Source organism: Biomphalaria glabrata, chromosome 18, assembly GCF_947242115.1.
Source record: "Biomphalaria glabrata chromosome 18, xgBioGlab47.1, whole genome shotgun sequence".
In the NCBI taxonomy this organism is placed as follows: Eukaryota; Metazoa; Mollusca; class Gastropoda; family Planorbidae; genus Biomphalaria; species Biomphalaria glabrata.
Window position 1 is genome coordinate 14349137 of NC_074728.1, and position 17890 is coordinate 14367026.

Genomic DNA, 17890 nt, shown 5'->3' on the forward strand with positions numbered 1-17890 from the left:
ATCGCAAAAGTATACATTGCCCGCTGGCCGAATTTGAAACATTGTAGATTCAAGCAGCTGACTGAGCCAAGGTTCGATACCAAACATTATTTGTTTTAATTTTTTAAATATTTTATTATATTTTTAAGTTTTTTAATGGAGATATTATTTTGTCTACAAAAAATGTATTATAAAGTTGTTTCTTTGTTTCTGATTATTTTAAATCAATGAATTAATTGACTGAACAGCTTTGGTTGCTGTTGTTTATTTAGTGAGTCACTAGTTATTTACTAGTAAATATTGGAAAAATGAAATGATTTTAATAAATAAACTGTTTTTGTGACCATTGGTAAACGAAGGTGGACTTTCGACTAGAGTGATTAGTTTATTGAGTCATTCATTTACAAACCCTACGTTTGTTTTATTCCGACAAGGACCTGCTGCTAGAGCATTGCTCGCTTTACTTCAAATAGACTCTTTTTGATGTCCATAAGTGTAGGATTTCACTGAGAGTCTATTCTACTCGAATATCTGATATTAGTTAAGGAGAACAAAGGCGATTTGTTCTGTCACTTTCGTTAACTCTTGGCCACGGAAACATATGGACCACAGTATCGGCCTAACTATTGCTCAATGGGACACTCTATTTCTTTCTTATGTTTAGCAATGGACTCTATGACAAAACTTCTAATGATGGAAACTATTGGCGTGGATCACAAAGGTTATCAACGAGAAACGCCTCTACTGAATGATTTTTTGAATGAACTAGGAACAGAGTGGGCAGGTAAGTAAAACTACAGTTGTCTTTTAAGTATGGTCTATATCTATTCTAACAATTGTACTACTTACCTTGTTTTCTATAAAGAGTATTCTAGTCGTAGTATCCTCCTGCTATTAATAGTTTAAATTTTAAATACTTTAACAATACACTGACCAAGTTTTGTTGTCTCTTATTGATGGTTCACACTTAAAAAGACACATTTCGAAACATACAAAACGATACTACTAAGCTAATTCTCAGCTAATCCTTATTATGATTAGTTTTGTAATAAACGTTCTCAGCATGAAAATCATTACAGACCTGATTTGTACGTGTGTTTGTTGAGATTTTTTTCAGTGCTGATTGGGGTGGGGAGCGGGCTTGAATGGCTCTCTTGCACATGCACAGTAGTTGTCTCACTTCTAAAACCCATAATCCCCTTCCAAAAAAGTGGATGGACACTTGCAGCTAATTCTACATTCAGGATGATAAATCAATCATTTTAGGACAGAATTCATTCATTCGTGTGGCCAAAAAATTGGACATCGGAACTATGTATACGAGTTACCTATAATTAATTACAAACAAGCCTCTTAAAGTTTCTTATAGCTGTCACAAATGAAAGGAGTATATTTGTGTTAACATCTCTAGAATATACATAATTGTAGAATTGACCAAGTTTGTACTATTTCTTTTTTATTTGTTCAAATATTATAAATTTATTTTCTATGCTTCCTTTTTATTTCACATAATGTCTTTATTTTTAGCGGAAAAGTGGCAAAGGGTTCTGTACGATTTGGTTGCATTGCCATAAAAACAAAAACTAGAAAATCCAATTTTACGATATTTTTTTTATCTTTCTAAATTTAGGTGCTACTGCTACTTTTTATCTCAGTAGAGTGACCTGTTTTGTTTATAAAATTAAATATGCAAACTCTTTGATACGTACATTCTATTCTAATTGTATTATATTCTAAAACAATATTTCTAAGACTTACTTAAATGTAAGCCTAGCCGGTCAATAGAAATGATGTGACGCTAGTGTAATTTGATTTCGTTAATTAAAATAATTAACTATTTAAATAGAGACTTATCACTACTAGTGCTAGGTCTAGGGGTTTGTAGCAATGAGCCTTAGGCCAGAGCACATTTAAGGCTATGGAAAGAGGCAAATGTCATAATCTATCGAAATCTTTCTTGAAATCAGAAAGACATGAAAAAGATTCTGATGTTATTGTATTTATCTCTCGCAGACAGGGCGGTCCTACAGATTGCGGGGCCCTATAGAAACGGATTGCTCGGGGCTCAATCTGGGTAGGGATAATAAGTGAAAATAATAAGTGAAAATTAAGATTTTGTAATAGAAAATAAATTCGCCTTTGCAATTATTCATTCTTTACTAAGTACAAAATCATTGTCAAATTAACTTTACGAGCCATCGACAGTTGATACTAGTTTTCCAACAAAAAAATCCGATAAACATTCAGATCTGCCTTTTAGATTTATTTCGACTAGCAAAATATTTCTTTTTGTAAAGAGGTCGAGATAGATTTAGATTTGCACATATATTTGTATGCAGTGACTTTGTCCTTAGACCTTCTTGTTTAATACTAACGAAGGGAACCATCGAATGTGGTCAAGCTAAATCTCTACTTCAGTTACTAAAGACTTACTCTATAGCTATCAAAAGTCTTCTGTTTATTTCCTATATCCTATTCTTCTTTTTAAATTTGTCTCCAAGTCAAAACTGTCTCTTTATGAAACAATTCCTAATCGTGTCATAACAGGGATGAAGAGTGATTGGCTCATTGTCCTGACTGCCACATATTGTAGCAAGTCTTAAAACGTGTAGTTATCATGGTTTCATCTCTAGCTTGTAGAAGTTAACCAGGAATGTTTTCAACTCCGACTGATTTTCCCTTTTTCAGTGTTTTAACCGCTGATCCAATTGAAGGATTGGATATTCCTCGATGTTGGATACTGCCAGGGACTTTTAGTATATACCAAGCACTTTTCAACACACCAGCGAGGGGGTCACTTTTTCCAAATCGATTTTTGTTCGCTTTCTATCGACACAGAACTATGTGTAGTTCTGGTGCTCTTTCAGTCCGATCACATTACTGGACATCTCTATTGTCCATGCCAATCTCTACTCCACACAGACCTGCCATTGGTCATTTTTCACAACGTAGAGGAGACCTTTTAATGCGTTTACGTATTGCCCCTTGTGACAAAAGAAGGATTTCTCTTTTGCCGGCCGTGACGTAACTCGGGTCACTTAATCGATATCCATGTGAGATAAGAGTGATTGGAAAAGGTCCGACTCAGTTTCATTTGAGCTTTAAAACAAACTGATTTTCAATGCAATTTTAACATTACAGTCCATTCAAGATCATCTTAAATACCCAAACAATTGTCTAGTTTTCATCTGACTATCTTTAGGTTTTCTTTACTTTCATGTCCTTGACCCAGATTTCATCAATTGATCTATTTTCCAATGAATATAGTGTTACCTGTCCAGCCCTGCGGTAACAAAAAGGATTCCTTTCAATCAGGCTTGTCTAGTCTATATAGTAGGGACATAAATTGTAAAAAAAATTAAATCCTTATTTTAGCCTGTTTATTTTGCTTGCTTCTAGATTGAAAGGGAAACCAAGGAATGATTTTATGAAGAGCCTCTCGATGTATGCTCAAAATGTGAACCCATCAATCGGTCAGATGAATCTTTATTTATGTCAAAGGGAAATGAAATCGAACACATACACAAACACACCACACGTCATTATCTATATCACTGTCCAGTAGTATTCCTTGAAACTGTTTTTTTTAACCCAAATATGATCTCCATGCCATTGTATCAATGTTGTGACAAAAACTCGCCTTTCATTGAAACCTCCTCCTGTCACTTATGCCTTTTCTTTTCTAACGTACCGCTTTCAGTCATAATAAGTTTTAGTTTCGTTTGTTTTTAAACTTTAAGGTTAACGGTATATATGCATTATGCAGTCTTACATTTCTCATTGTAAATGCATAGCTGAACAATAACTTTTAGTCTACAATTGGGAAGGTTTGGGATTGATACTCTCCGTGTGTCTTACACGCTTAGACTTTAAAAACTAGAAGGGTTATTCAAATGCTCCACAAAGTTGAAAATTATTCTTTTGAATGCTAAGTTTACGTTCGTGAAATTAAATTTGTACCACATTTTTTATTCCAATGTACTATTTTTAAAAAGAGAATAAAATGTTATATAATTATGAACTATTTATTACTGTTTAGTTTTTAAAAAACGTCAATCTGGTATTGCAATTTAGACCTAGCAAAAGCTTTTTTTTTTCAATCTCTAGAAGGTTGCAGGTGCATTGCACAGCCCGATCTGTTTCCCACTTCAAAGCAAGATAGAACACATTATTCAACAGTAGTAGAAACGTTTCAGAAAGTCTGAGTTATGTGATGCTATCTTTCTAACGTTTGACAATCCATGCATTGCTTGTTACAATACTTCTATTCCAGATCTAAAGTAGATCTATATCTAAACTAGATCTTTAAGAAATCTAGATCAGTGGACTAGATCTAATGTTAGATATAGATGTCCATATAATGAACATACCAATAATTAATCGCAAAAGTATACCTTACCTCCTGGCGAATCAGAAACAGCGTACGGTCAAGTAGCTGACGGTATCACGGGTTCGATACCCGGTTAGAACCAAATATTTTTTTAATTCTTATTTTATTATATTTCAAATTTAATTATGGAGATTTTGTCTTTTCAAAAAGTATTATTTAAAAATGTTTTTCTTGTTTTTATAATAATAATAATAATAATAATCTATATTATCCATAAGGAAGTTGGTCTTACAATTTGTTCAATACATCAAACAAAACATTGTAATTCTAGAAAACCAAAATAAACATTAACAGTCACACCATACTCACTCATAATTTACATGTAAAAAGTTTATATTTAATGATTTGATTGCCAGGTGAACAAAAGAGTGTCTGTACCTGTTTGTCCTTGCTATCGGTGTCTTGTATCTTGTGATGGTAAAATCATTCACACTCTATACTTTCTTTTTTAATTGTTTTTTTATCGTTGAAACATGTCATTGTAATATTTTCTTTTTCTTACATCCATACATCATATGACTGCTAACACATGACTGCTACCACGTGACTGCTATTTTATCTGACTGTTACAGATCCAGTAGAATACTAGAAACTACAAAAGCAATATTGAAAACGTTGCTAAGAAATACATTCTACATCGGAACTTTTTGTGGGCTAAACATTGAGTGGCACAATGACGGCGTCATCTACAAACACATAATGAAAATAAACATTTTAAAATTTGCTAATAGTCAAAGTCTACCCCCCCCCTTTCTTTTTTGTCGTATCTGTCCATATCGTTTGTAAGTTATCCCCTTCTCCAATCCATTACGCTATTACTATTGTACCAAACTAAGACATCTCATTTGAAAATGATAACTTTGAAAAAAATATAACTTTGATATCTAAGTTTGAAACTTTGATATTTAACTTAGAAATATAACTTTGATATCTAACTTCGAAAAATATAACTTTGATATCCATAGGCGTAGCATGGATTTTTTTTAAGGGGAAGGGTTTGGGGGGATTTTTTTCTCCCAACCCCCCACATATATATGTTTATGTGTGTGTGCATAATTAATCTTTTTACATTCTGACCCTTCATTGTTTCGCAAGACGTTTAATGTCCCCTAGAATAGGTTCTTCCCTCGCTGCCAGCCACTATTTAAGAAAAAAAAGCATATTCTGAGGAATCTTCAGTACATTATCCTGCTATTAAAAATTTTGTTCAAAAACCCAATCTGCTATTCTTACTTTATTAGGACTTAGATCCTCCCGCGCCGTTCGGTGCATTGGGCAGCAAGCTCCACAAAAATCTCCACAAAAATCTGTCACTGGCAATGTCTGAAGCCTCTTCCCACCTGGTGTCCACTGCTCTGAGGTCCTCCATGAAAGTTTGGCGCCAAGTTATACGAGGATTTCCCTGTTTCGGCCTTCATGTTATTGCAACTCTTAGTATGTGTAATTCATTTTGACAGAGAACATGTCCCGCAAACCTCACGCGACGCTCTGACACAACCTCATTAAGTGGTCAACTCCCAGTTCGGCAAAAGATTTCCTTCATTGAGACCCGATCTCTAACTGACTCCTAAAATCTGTATTAACAATTTTTGTTGAGCCACATTTAGTCTTTTTTAAATTTTCGCCGATGACTTCCATGCTTGTCACTGTACTCATGGAGCCCAACGACTGGTAGCAATGGGGGATCACTCTTGGCTTCGCTTTTGGAATTTGGCGACTGTCTTCTTTAGGAAGGGGTTTAAACTCAAAACCCCCTTTGTCTACGCTCATAGAATTTTGAGTGTGTAATTTGCTTATTTTTTTATATTGAAGAGTTGATTTTAGATTCAAATCCTGCTGGAGGTGGGGGTTCAAGCCCAAGACCCTATGGATGGGGTTTAACATTAAAGCCCTTTGGAGGGGTGTCACGAATGAATGTGTGTATGTATGTATAATCTATTTTTTTACACTCTGCGCGAATGAGCGGAAGTGTGTTTTGTTGTCAGAGAGAGACCAGCGTGTGTGATGTGCAGTAAAGCTGATTAAAGTTTATGTGTTTGATCTAGTGGTTTAATTGTTTTATTTCGTTAGCTAGAACTAAACCAGGGACACCTAGACGTATCGAGACCTAAGGTAGATTCTAGCGAGTTATAATTATAAATAGAATAGGAAAGCTGTGATAAGGGGCTTTTAAAAACAAAACCCTCTCTTGGCTACACTCATAGAGTCTGGTGACTGATGTATGTTTTAGTCTTATATTGAAAAGGGGGCTTTATCGTAAAAAAAAAATTCGGAGGGGGTTTTAAAATCAAATCCCTCTTGGAATTTAGGTATTTTCGTTTGCAATATTTTTTTGTTTATATAAGAGGGGAATTAAATCGCAAAACCCCATGGAAGGGGATTTTAAACTTAAACACCGCCCCTTGGCTGCGCTGGGGCAAGTGATGGTTTAATATTCAAATCTCACCTAAAAAAAAACAAAATCAACGCAAAAAATGTTACAAAGGCAGTTTGTGTGGAGAAAGAAGGTTGACAGATCGTGTGTGGTGCCTCAACGGTCCATCAGACCATGGGAAAGGTGAAAGTGAAGGGAATTTTAAATGTGAACCTGGCGTAACTGATGTCATATAATGAATATCTAATTGATCTTATTGTTTTGTAAAGGGTCAATCTCTTATTCAAAGCCTCAAGAACCAAAATTTTCCGTAAAAAAAAATAAATCTCCCTTTAGTTTTAAGTGTTTTACGCCTGAGTGGCAAGTAGATACATAGTGTAGGATGTGAAGAACTACTTATTACGATAAACTACTTATCAATCGTTGTTTTAAATTATGTTTCACTGATGTGTTTACTAAATAGATTTTTTTCTCTTTAAAAATAAAACTAAATATTTTTTGGAAATGTAGTAGTTACTATGACAGAACTTACATAACTTAGCTAAACAATTAATATTTTTTTTATTCTTCTATTCCCCTTTCGGGGGCCGCTTAAAATCAGTCACAAAATTCTTCCACCCCCCTGCTGGGTGATTTCATTTAGGTGGGGGGGGGGGGGTGAACCCCAAGACACAACCCCCGGCTACGCCCATGTTGATTTCTAACTTTGAAATGTAACTTTGATATCTTTGAAATGTTTCCTCCTTGCAACTCTTATTAAAAACAAAGACCTTTAAATATAGAGAGACTAGTGTCGTCAAGAGAACTGTTATTTTGATTAGAATTTATACTTCATTCATTTTCTTTAACTGTCTCTCACTTTCTTGTATTTTCTTCATTTTAAATGTGAAAGAAATATTTTTTAGCATTGCATAAAGTATTTATTTTTATTGCAAAAAGAAATAAAAATCCTCTAGATTTACGTTACAATGTATTTCATCAGACAAAAGTTGCGTGCTTCTTGGAGATAGAATGAAAGTGTAGAATTCTAAACACGTCAGTGAATTGTATTGATTGCATTGTTGTCTTCCTTCATAGTGTCTCTCTGTCACGTTGTCTCAGATTTTATTTGCATGTCATTTTTACGTCACTTTGCTAACGTTTATGTAGTATAATTTTATATTCATCCATGTCGCAGATCCACTACACTATTAAAAACATGACAAGGCATCTATAACTTGGACATAGTCAACAGTAATTGGAAAAGTGTTCACATCAGGAACGATCCGAGCGAATGGGTTCTCAACCTGTGTGTCGCAACTCCTTAGGGGGTCGAATGACCATTTGTAAGGGGTTGCCTTAGACTAGCGGAAATTTAAGGCTTTCGTCAATTTTTCTTAGAAGTTTTTTTGTCGTTTCTAATGTGTAAGAAGCACATTTATGCAATGTATTGTATTGTATAAGTTTACATTGACATTGTATTGTAGTAAGTCAAGGGACGTTACTCAGATTTTTTTTATCACCACATAAAAATCATGAAACGATCTAAGTGTCCATTAAATAAAATAAAAAGATGTAGAAACATTTATAAACATGTGTGTTACACTGACACATTACCAGAGGATACAGAGAGCACTTTTTGCGAGAGTAATACTGACATATGACCAGAGGATACAAAGGCCCCTTTTAGTGAGTGTATTACTGACACATTACCTGAGGACACAGAGAGCACTTTTAGTGAGTGTGTTACTGACATATAGCCAGAGGATACAGAGAGCACTTTTAGTGAGTGTGTTACTGACATATAGCCAGAGGATACAGAGAGCACTTTTAGTGAGTGTGTTACTGACATATAGCCAGAGGACACAGAGAGCACTTTTAGTGAGTGTGTTACTGACATATAGCCAGAGGACACAGAGAGCACTTTTAGTGAGTGTATTACTGACACATTACCAGAGGACACAGAGAGCACTTTTAGAGAGTGTATTACTGACATATAGCCAGAGGATACAGAGAGCACTTTTAGTGAGTGTATTACTGACATATAGCCAGAGGATACAGAGAGCACTTTTAGTGAGTGTATTACTGACATATAGCCAGAGGATACAGAGAGCACTTTTTGTGAGTGTAACACTGACATATAGCCAGAGGATACAGAGAGCACTTTTTGTGCGTGTAATATCATTGTTTGAAGATAGACATGTTTTTGGTAGCTACTTTTTTCCCCTTTTTTTTAAATATAAAGAGGGGTTTAAATCTCAAAAGCCCCTGGAGGGTGATTTCTAACTCCAAACCCCCTTCCGGTGAAAGAGGTGAGTGATGGTTTATCATTAAAATCTCACAAGTTTATCATTTAAATCTTACCTACATTTAACAAAATTAAAGTAAAAAAAGTCACAAACTTTACTCGCCCCCCCCCCCTCTCCCCGTGGGGGATTTCATTTCGTAGGGAGGGTTGAACTTTGCACTTATCTATTAACAATGTATATCATTGATTATATATTGAAATGATTGTTTAACATTTGACCACTGTTTTGTCCTGTCCTCTACATCATCTCTTTCAATGTCTCCACTTGTAATGTGATCCTCTGTGTCAATACTCCCGTAGCTTACATTTTGACCAGCATAAGGAGAGAACTCTACTTGATTCTAGGTTCCAATGCCTGTGACCAGACGATGGCGGTTGTCTCCTCTTTCTCGCCGTCTTCCCCTTTCCCATTCCGAGTCTTGTTTGTGACTGAAGTCTTGCTGAAGCAAGAATTATCTTCACCTGTTTTTCTGCTCTGTTGTATTAGTGGTCATTAAGAGAGAAGGCAAGAATTAGTTTGTCTAAATAAAAAATGTTGGTGTTCGTTGTGAATGATTTCTAACATTGAGGATAATGAATTCCGTGGTTTAAACGTTTCTGATTACATAAACTCATTGGTATGTCCATTGTTGTGTTTTGTACACTTAAAGTGCATCGTTGTTAGTGTTGAAAATGATACATATAGATAAATAAAATAAATTATTCTAAATACATATACACCAACGCTAAAACCCTACCAAAAATTTAATTGTTTATTTTTCGTATTTAAATATATTTTGATATTTCATAACATTTTTGAACAATTTTAGTGTTTAATTCAAAAAGATTCTTTAAGTTTTCGCAAATGTGAACTAAAATGGGATTTAGCCTACACAAAATGTTACAATTCATCAATGACTTCTGATTGTTTTTAATCAAGCAAATCTCCCGACCCATGTTTGACGAATGTTTCACGTATAGAATTTAAAATCAGATGATTAGGACCGGGTTCTGAATAATCAAAATTGCTTTGGAGCTATTAAATTGGAAATCAATAAATAAATCACACATGTCCATAGTTTTAAAAATTATTGAGGTCATTTTAGTGTTTCTTGATTCATAACTCTCCAATTAAAAGCTCTAGATCACTAGGTTATTTATGTTTCTTTGGTCATTAAGTTATATTTTACTAAGTCAGTTCTGGTCATTTAGTTATATGCTCATGATCATTAAGTTATATGCTCATGATCATTAAGTTATATGCTCATGATCATTAAGTTATATGCTCATGATCATTAAGTTATATGCTCATGATCATTAAGTTATATGCGCATGATCATTAAGTTATATGCGCATGATCATTAAGTTATATGCTCATGATCATTAAGTTATATGCTCATGATCATTAAGTTATATGCTCATGATCATTAAGTTATATGCGCATGATCATTAAGTTATATGCGCATGATCATTAAGTTATATGCTCATGATCATTAAGTTATATGCTCATGACCCTATCTCATTTTACGCTCCGTATTCAGTTTAGCGTGTTAACTCAGAATATTTTATTTTTAAAAAAGAGAAGTTTTTAATTTCGCACGCAAGTGGTGTCCAAGTGTCGGCCTTGGCAAAATGATTCCTTAAAATGTAGCTTTAAATTAAATACCCCCCCCCCAAAAAAAAAAAAAACAACTATGCAGACAGCTACAGAGCGAAAGAGTGACAAATTAAAATCTAAAGATAACAAACAAACAAAAAAAAACACTCTTGCATCCGTATCAATAAATTATTGTTAAATAACAAAAGAAGCAGCATTAAAAGGAGAAGAAATTTATACATAAGGATAATGACATATTTTTCACCATTCTTAGGTAACATACTTCCAAATAAAGCATCTGAATCTGGCAATTACTCAAAGAAATAAGCAATTAGCTAGCACGCACTAGTGTTCATAATACTTTTTTAGGCACTTAACCAGGTAGAACTGGAAAGGACTGGAAAGAAGCTAATCCCATTACACGCTCTCAAAAAGGAGAAAAATCTAATACAGGACTCTACAGATCACTCTCACCAACGTAACGTGTAAAATACATAGCAAATAAAATGTGTTGTAACGCATCAACCACTTAGATTAACACTACGCCCTTATTCCATACCTTTATGAAATTCAGATCATGTGAAACAGAACTAAAAGGACTAAATGATGATTTTCAAAAGTTGTAATAATAATAATAATAAACCGCTACCATTATTGACATCGCCGTACCACTGTCTCATAATGTCAGAAAAACTGAAATGAAAAAACAAAGAAAATTAGGGAACCTAGGCTTGGAGATTAAGTTTTTATGGAATTGATCTAGTAAAACAATATATATAACAATATATCATCCGAGGGGATAATGTCAGCTGACCTCACAGATACCTTCAAGGCCCTATACATTCAAAAGAAGATTCTCGTTGCAAAACAGAAGGCATTACTGCAGCAGACAAACCTGCCAGAAAATTCCGTGAGCCATGCCATGGAAGCAGCCTTTTTGTCTTCTCTCCGTGTAATAGAGTGGTGAATTTTCCCATTGGCGAATCTCAGGACCTGCATCAAAATTAACATCATTTTTTTTAAAGTTCAGTGGGTTTGCGTCAGAGTCGTATTTTTAAAGAAAGAAGATACGTTCCTTGCTAGAGTCGTGGAGTTTTTATCTTATATTTAAAACTTGCACCTTACGCGATTTGTAGATACTGTCTGCATTACGGTGGCATTACCACTAGGGTGGTAAACGTAGGGTGGTTGTCTTGGAGTGTAAGGCAGCGAAATAATACTAAAAGCTTTCTTGTGAGCCCGTCAGTATCATGTAGTTCGCTTAACTACATTGATGTCAACAAAAGTGTAAAGGAGTATTGGGACGGCTTAGCTATTTATTGCAGTGAATACATTCTTGCTAGACAATTTGCTGTGGAGTAGTTTGGTTAGTCTAGGCCTATATCTAGCAAGAAAGTCCTCTTTTAGTTTTTTTATGGTTAATAGCAGTGTTTTGATTTATTTCAAGAGATTTGTAGAGGGTTCAATTCCTCAATGCCCTCAAATGTAATGTTAGTGTTGGCTGCTTTGACCTTTTTAATACTTATCAAGGCCAAAAGAGATACCGATATCGTCTCTAACTTTTTAATTAGCGTATATCATTTTTGTTCGGTTTCTACGTATAGCTTTAAATCATCCATATACTATAGGGGAGACAAACGTATATTTAGTGTCAACCCTGAAACCGTTTGTAGTGCCATGGAGCATTGCTAGACCAAATCAGAGCGGAGATAGTCACCTTGGTCTATACCCCCTTCTTATGTGGATAGAACCTAACTTATCACCATTCCGGTGTAGGCTTATCATCCAATTACCCATACCGACTCTTAATAGTCTTATACAATAGTTTTTTTTTTTTAATTTTTGGGATGATTCTATAGATTTTTAGGATTTGTCAACCCTGAGGAAAAATCAGGAGCTGGCGACCCTAAGGCAGTTTGAAGCACCCAGTGCTACACCCTGGCAGAACCTGCGATGCCGCTGACCCCAAACTGTATCGGCACTGCCGTTCCTTTGCATACATCAGCTGCGTGGAGAGGGGGGAACTGATGTGTGGGCGACATCGTTCCGACCACAGCTAATGCCCAGGCATTCATCTCACCAAGATGATCCATAGTCGCTTCGCGACTGAAGGAGGCCATATAATAGAATAGAATAGCCAGTCATGCGGAACTAAGTCGAATCCTTTTTTGTAGTCAATGTATCTTATGTGTAACTTTCTGATTTCTTCTATTAGTTTGGTGCAATACAATGCCATCAATAGTTCATTATAATTCACAGCCCATTGACTCTAATTGTTTATGAGCAGAACAAAACACAAACTGTGTACATTTTACTTTATTAAATGGTCAAGTTAATACTTTATATACAACTGACAAGCAAGTGATCAGGTGATAGTTCCATGGTTGATGCGGATCACCTTTTGTAAGGTGGAGAGGGCTATTATTATTATTCTACATGCAGTTTGTGTCCACATTGAAGACATTGGTCTTAGTTCTACCCTTACATCCTCTTGGTCCATTCCTTTTATCGAAACACACACTCAGAGCATCAACTAGCTTTTGTCCACATAGTTCTTGTTACTAAGCTCTGCTTGGTCAGAACCTTGTTTTTACTGATGTACAAACTATGAAGAAAGCTATGAATTGTCTTGTTGTAATCACATATTCTTACAAATATTTCACATCAAGTTTATAAGAGGTTTCAATAAGAAGAAATAAATAAATGAATGCAAGTTCAATAAAGTAGCATTTTGTAACGAACGTAATATTAATGCAAACTTCAGATACTTTTTGTATACAATGACATGTATTTACAGAAACCATTTTCACAAAGTTTATTATATCAACTCATAGTTTTTGTCTATCTTTTACAAGTTATTTCTCCCACACCCATTCTCGGATTAAATTAAAAAAAAAATGTTGTAACAAAAAAAAACAAACAATGTTACAAATACAGTTTGTGTGGAAACACAAACTCAAAATCGGCCCCCAAAGTGGTCCACCCAGGCAGGAAAAAAGGCAAGTTCCAATATTTTCAGAAGAATATCAGAATGAAATTCTATCAAAGGCAAATGACAGAGAAGAATGGAGAAAGACAGTTGACAGATCCTGTGTGGTGCCCCAAATTTCAAGCAGACCAAGGGATAGGTGAAAGTAAATATGAAGTTAGATGTGAACCTGGCCTAACTGATGTCTTATATTGAGTATCTAATTGATCTAATTGTTTTGTAAAGGGTCAATCTCTTATTCAAAGCCTCAAGAGAAAAACATTTCCGTAAAAAAATAAATAATTCCTTTAGTTGTGTGTTCAATGTTGTGTTAATGTAAATGTAGTATTTAGTATAAGAGAACTTACATAACTTAGCAATAAAATTGTATAAAAAATTTTTTTTGATAAAAAAATCTAAAACCATTTGCATAAATGTGTTTAAAAAATAGTCGATGACACTCCATGAATCAAAAAAAGCATTCAAAAAAAAGGGGGGGGGGGCTGGTTCCTTCATTCGCAAATTAAATTAATTCTTATATAACTTTACATTGGGACCTTAAGAAAAAGATTTAAAATATTGCTTTTATAAATGTATGCATACAAGTAGGCCTACTACTACTACTACTAGAACTATGTGTTGATTGAGTGGAGTTTAATCTCTCTCTAAAGTTGAAGCATACGGAGTCTTTTGTTTCTCTCTTAGTTTATGATGGAAGAGGATTTCTTGTCATCCTCGCCACCAAACTATCTTGTCGTTAGATGAAATAGAATTTCAAAGTCTGGCCATACATCTCGTTTTTTAGCGGCCCCCAAAAGGGAAAAAAGACGCCCCGTTTAGATCTTGTAAACCAGAAAAGATAGTGAAAATGTAACATCATAATATTTTAAACCATTCAAAGTTCTGATGCAACGGCTACTTTTTTCTTTTCTGAAAGCGGAAAATCTAATTTTTTAAATCACTTATGCAAGCATTTTTTTTTTCATAAAAATACACCACTTTTACAACTATTCACTATTAATAGCAACAAATACGGGAGGCTCTTCATTGGGGGAGATGTCCATATACAATATTTTTAACACATTTATGCCAAAGGTTGTAGACTTTTTGTAAGTTATGTAAGTTCTGTTATACTAAGTACTATATTTACACACATAAAAATGTTTACCATTTTCTATAAGAGAAAAAATCTATTTAGTATACATATAAGTTAATTTAATTTAAAAAACAATTAATAAGTAGTTTTTTATATTAGTGTCTGAGCTGCAAACCGTCCACACATAGAACACAACCAAAGGAATGTTTTTTTCTTGAGGAATAAGAGATTATCCCTTTACAAAACAATTTGATCAATTAGATATTCATTATAAGACATCAGTTAGGCCAGGTTTACATCTAACTTCACATTCTCTTTCACCTATCCTTTGGTCTGCTGGACCGCTGGGGGACCACACAAGATCTGTTAACCTTTTTTTCTCTATTCTTCTCTGTCATTTGTCTTTGATAGAATTTCGGTCTGATAATATTAAAACCTGCCTTTTTACCTACCTGGGTGGACCACTTCGAGGGCCGATTTTCAGTTTGTGTTTGCACACAAACTGTCTTTGTAACCTTGTTAACTTAAATCCTCCGTTCTTTCTAGGTACTATTATAGCTTGGTTTTCACTAAATAGTATAAGAACTTAAATAGGCGTGTCCAACCTTATAAAGTAAAGGGAAATTTATTTTTAGCAATTTTAAGATTTTATATATTATTTTAGACATCTGATATAGTATTTAAATATGTTATATCTTATAAATATATATAACTTCAGACATCTGATAAAGTTTTATTTATATTTTGGGTGGGGTGGAGAGAGGTCTTGATTTCTTTTTGTTCCCTGCATCAGACTTGGACAGCTTAAAGGAAATTTCAGGGAACGGTCTCGTGACTTATAATAGAACGTCTTCATTAGATCGTGACGTTTGACGTAGGCTTCTAAACCATGTTGTTGGTTTTTTCTATCCAAGTATAATGTGATCATGTTTAAATCGCTAGTGTTAGCTTGGATTGTTAAGAAAATACTGCCTGCTTTCCTACTGCATGCCTTTGAACATTATCACGTGACTCTAAAACTATTACGTAAGAAAAGCTACAAAGCTCTTTCTTGCCTTTAGCCAAGTTGGGAAATATTTTTATCATTTGTATTCCTTACAATTAATATTGATCTTGCAAAGTTTTGGTGCAACGCTACTTTTTGTTTTCTGAACCGTTTCATTTTTTAATAGTAACTACACAAGCAGTTGTTGTTTTTTTCATAAAATACACCACTTTTAATTTAAAAAATTCAGGAGAGGAATTTTTTTTTCACTAGGCTACTTCTCAAGGAGGCTCGAGTTCGCATCCTGACCCGAGCAGACTTTTTTTTTTCATTGCTTATGTAAAGGAAGCATGAACATGTTCTCCCAGATACACCCCCCCCCCTACTTGTCCATAAAAAAAAGAGATTGCAGCATTGCTATACGTATTGAAAGTTGCGCTATACAAAAGAATTTATTTTCAAATCCAAACACGCCAAATCTATCATTGTACTACTAGATCTAGTAGAACTGGAGATATTCATTATTAAGGTCCAAAATTTACTATACAGTAGTTCATGCAGTGGTGTGCCTTCCGTGTACACAAGGTCCCCCAAAAAATTTCTCGAATAATCTATTATTTTATTTTAGCGGCCCCGTAAGGTGTATAGCCGCTATTAGTTTTGTGTCGTGTGTCTGTTGGTCTGTTACCTTTAGATAAAAAAAACCAGCGAACTAAAAAAAAGCTATAGAAAAGTTAATTTCTCCTTTAGGGAAAAAATTAAATGTAATATAAGTCGATAATCTCTTATCAATAATAGTTTGATCAGTTTGTTTTAACTGGAAAAAAAAACAACAACGCCGAACGATTCTTTTAAACAATCAAAACAAGTGATTGGCTGAAATGGGGAACGTCTTTGAGTTTGTGCGATAAACACAAACTCTCTTATCTTTGTAATCGTGTTATTTTTCGTTCTGATTATTTTTCTTTATCATTTTTATCAGGCTATCAAGCTGTATGTCTGTCTCAATCTTACTTTTTCCTTTTCTTTATTATTAATTATATCTTCATCTTCATCTCTTTCTCCCTCCTTCTCTCTCTCTCTCTCTCTCTCTCTCTCTCTTCATCTTTAATTTTCTTCGTCTATGCATCTCCCTTTCAACTCTTGCTATATGTTCCTGTTGATGTCTGTATTTTTAATTTTAAAATCTTATATACTTAAACAAGAAACTTAGCAGTTAACATTAGACTGAGAGGCCTAGGGAAATCTTCAGTTTTCTCTTCTGTCACTGGTATGTGCCACAGCTGAAGACAAAGAGCGAGTAAAGAGAACACTAGATGCTGCACATTATGTAGGTTACAGCTAGGTCTGGTTCAGTCATGTGACATACTGCGGACTCAAAGACAAAAATGAAACGTATTAGTATTAATTGTTTGTAGTTAATTTTTTATTTACTATGTGTCTAATGAATGTAACTTAAAGAAAAATTAAATGCTAAAAATATATTCTATTCTAAATTTGATATCTTCTCATCTCAAAAGGGTTATGAGGTCTAACAATATTGTCTTAAAGGTTTATTAAGGTTTTCAGCACTTGTTTTCTCAAAATAAGAAAATATAAATATTGTTTCCTCATTTTCTTATCTCACTTCTCTCTTTGGTAAATAAATCTGTTTTTCAAAGACATTTCTGATATTGGAGATTTTCACTAAAAACAAAACAATGTCAATGACGCTAAATTAAAGGTCACAATTGCCAACTATAGAGTTCATTATATATTGTGCAGCGTCTCATTGCGTGGCAGTTGATCTTCGTATGAAATCAATTTTGTTCCCGCTAGTTAGTTTTAAACCCTAGAGTCAATGTCTGCTTCCTTCATATGAAAATTATGTTGTGCTGTTAACGAAAGAGCATAAAAAAACAACATTGGATTCTGCTGTGCTAATAAGTGCAACCAATCACATTGTTAGAAACCATAAAGCTTAACACTTAAACGTACTTTCATTTCTACACCGGATACACCGACAGGCTAGCTAGTTATACATTTTTAGTCATGTATGAAAATATCCAATACCACTGAGACGTTCCGAGTTTTGAGCGTCAGATGAAAGTCTACTTACCACAAACAAGAAACTAAACAAGCAATGTCAGAGTCCTTCTCCAGAGCGATTGTTGTAGCATATCAATCACAGAGGTAGCTAGCTGTACATTTGTGTGTGTGCAGTCTCCTGGAAAATCTATTTGTATTCTTTTGGTC

General features: G+C 34.4%; 1 protein-coding gene across 2 annotated transcripts in view; it reads left to right on the forward strand.

Moving 5' to 3' along the window:
* The window catches only part of LOC106061632 (atrial natriuretic peptide receptor 1-like), a 637794-nt gene that overhangs the window by 129673 nt on the left and 490231 nt on the right, over positions 1-17890 (forward strand). The window contains exon 6 of one of the 2 annotated variants that reach the window (XM_056017419.1): positions 644-763. In XM_056017419.1, the coding sequence (XP_055873394.1) occupies positions 644-763 (120 nt within the window). Of the gene's footprint in view, positions 1-643; positions 764-9433; positions 9648-17890 lie in introns of those variants that run through there. The other variant, XM_056017421.1, reaches the window with a different exon arrangement.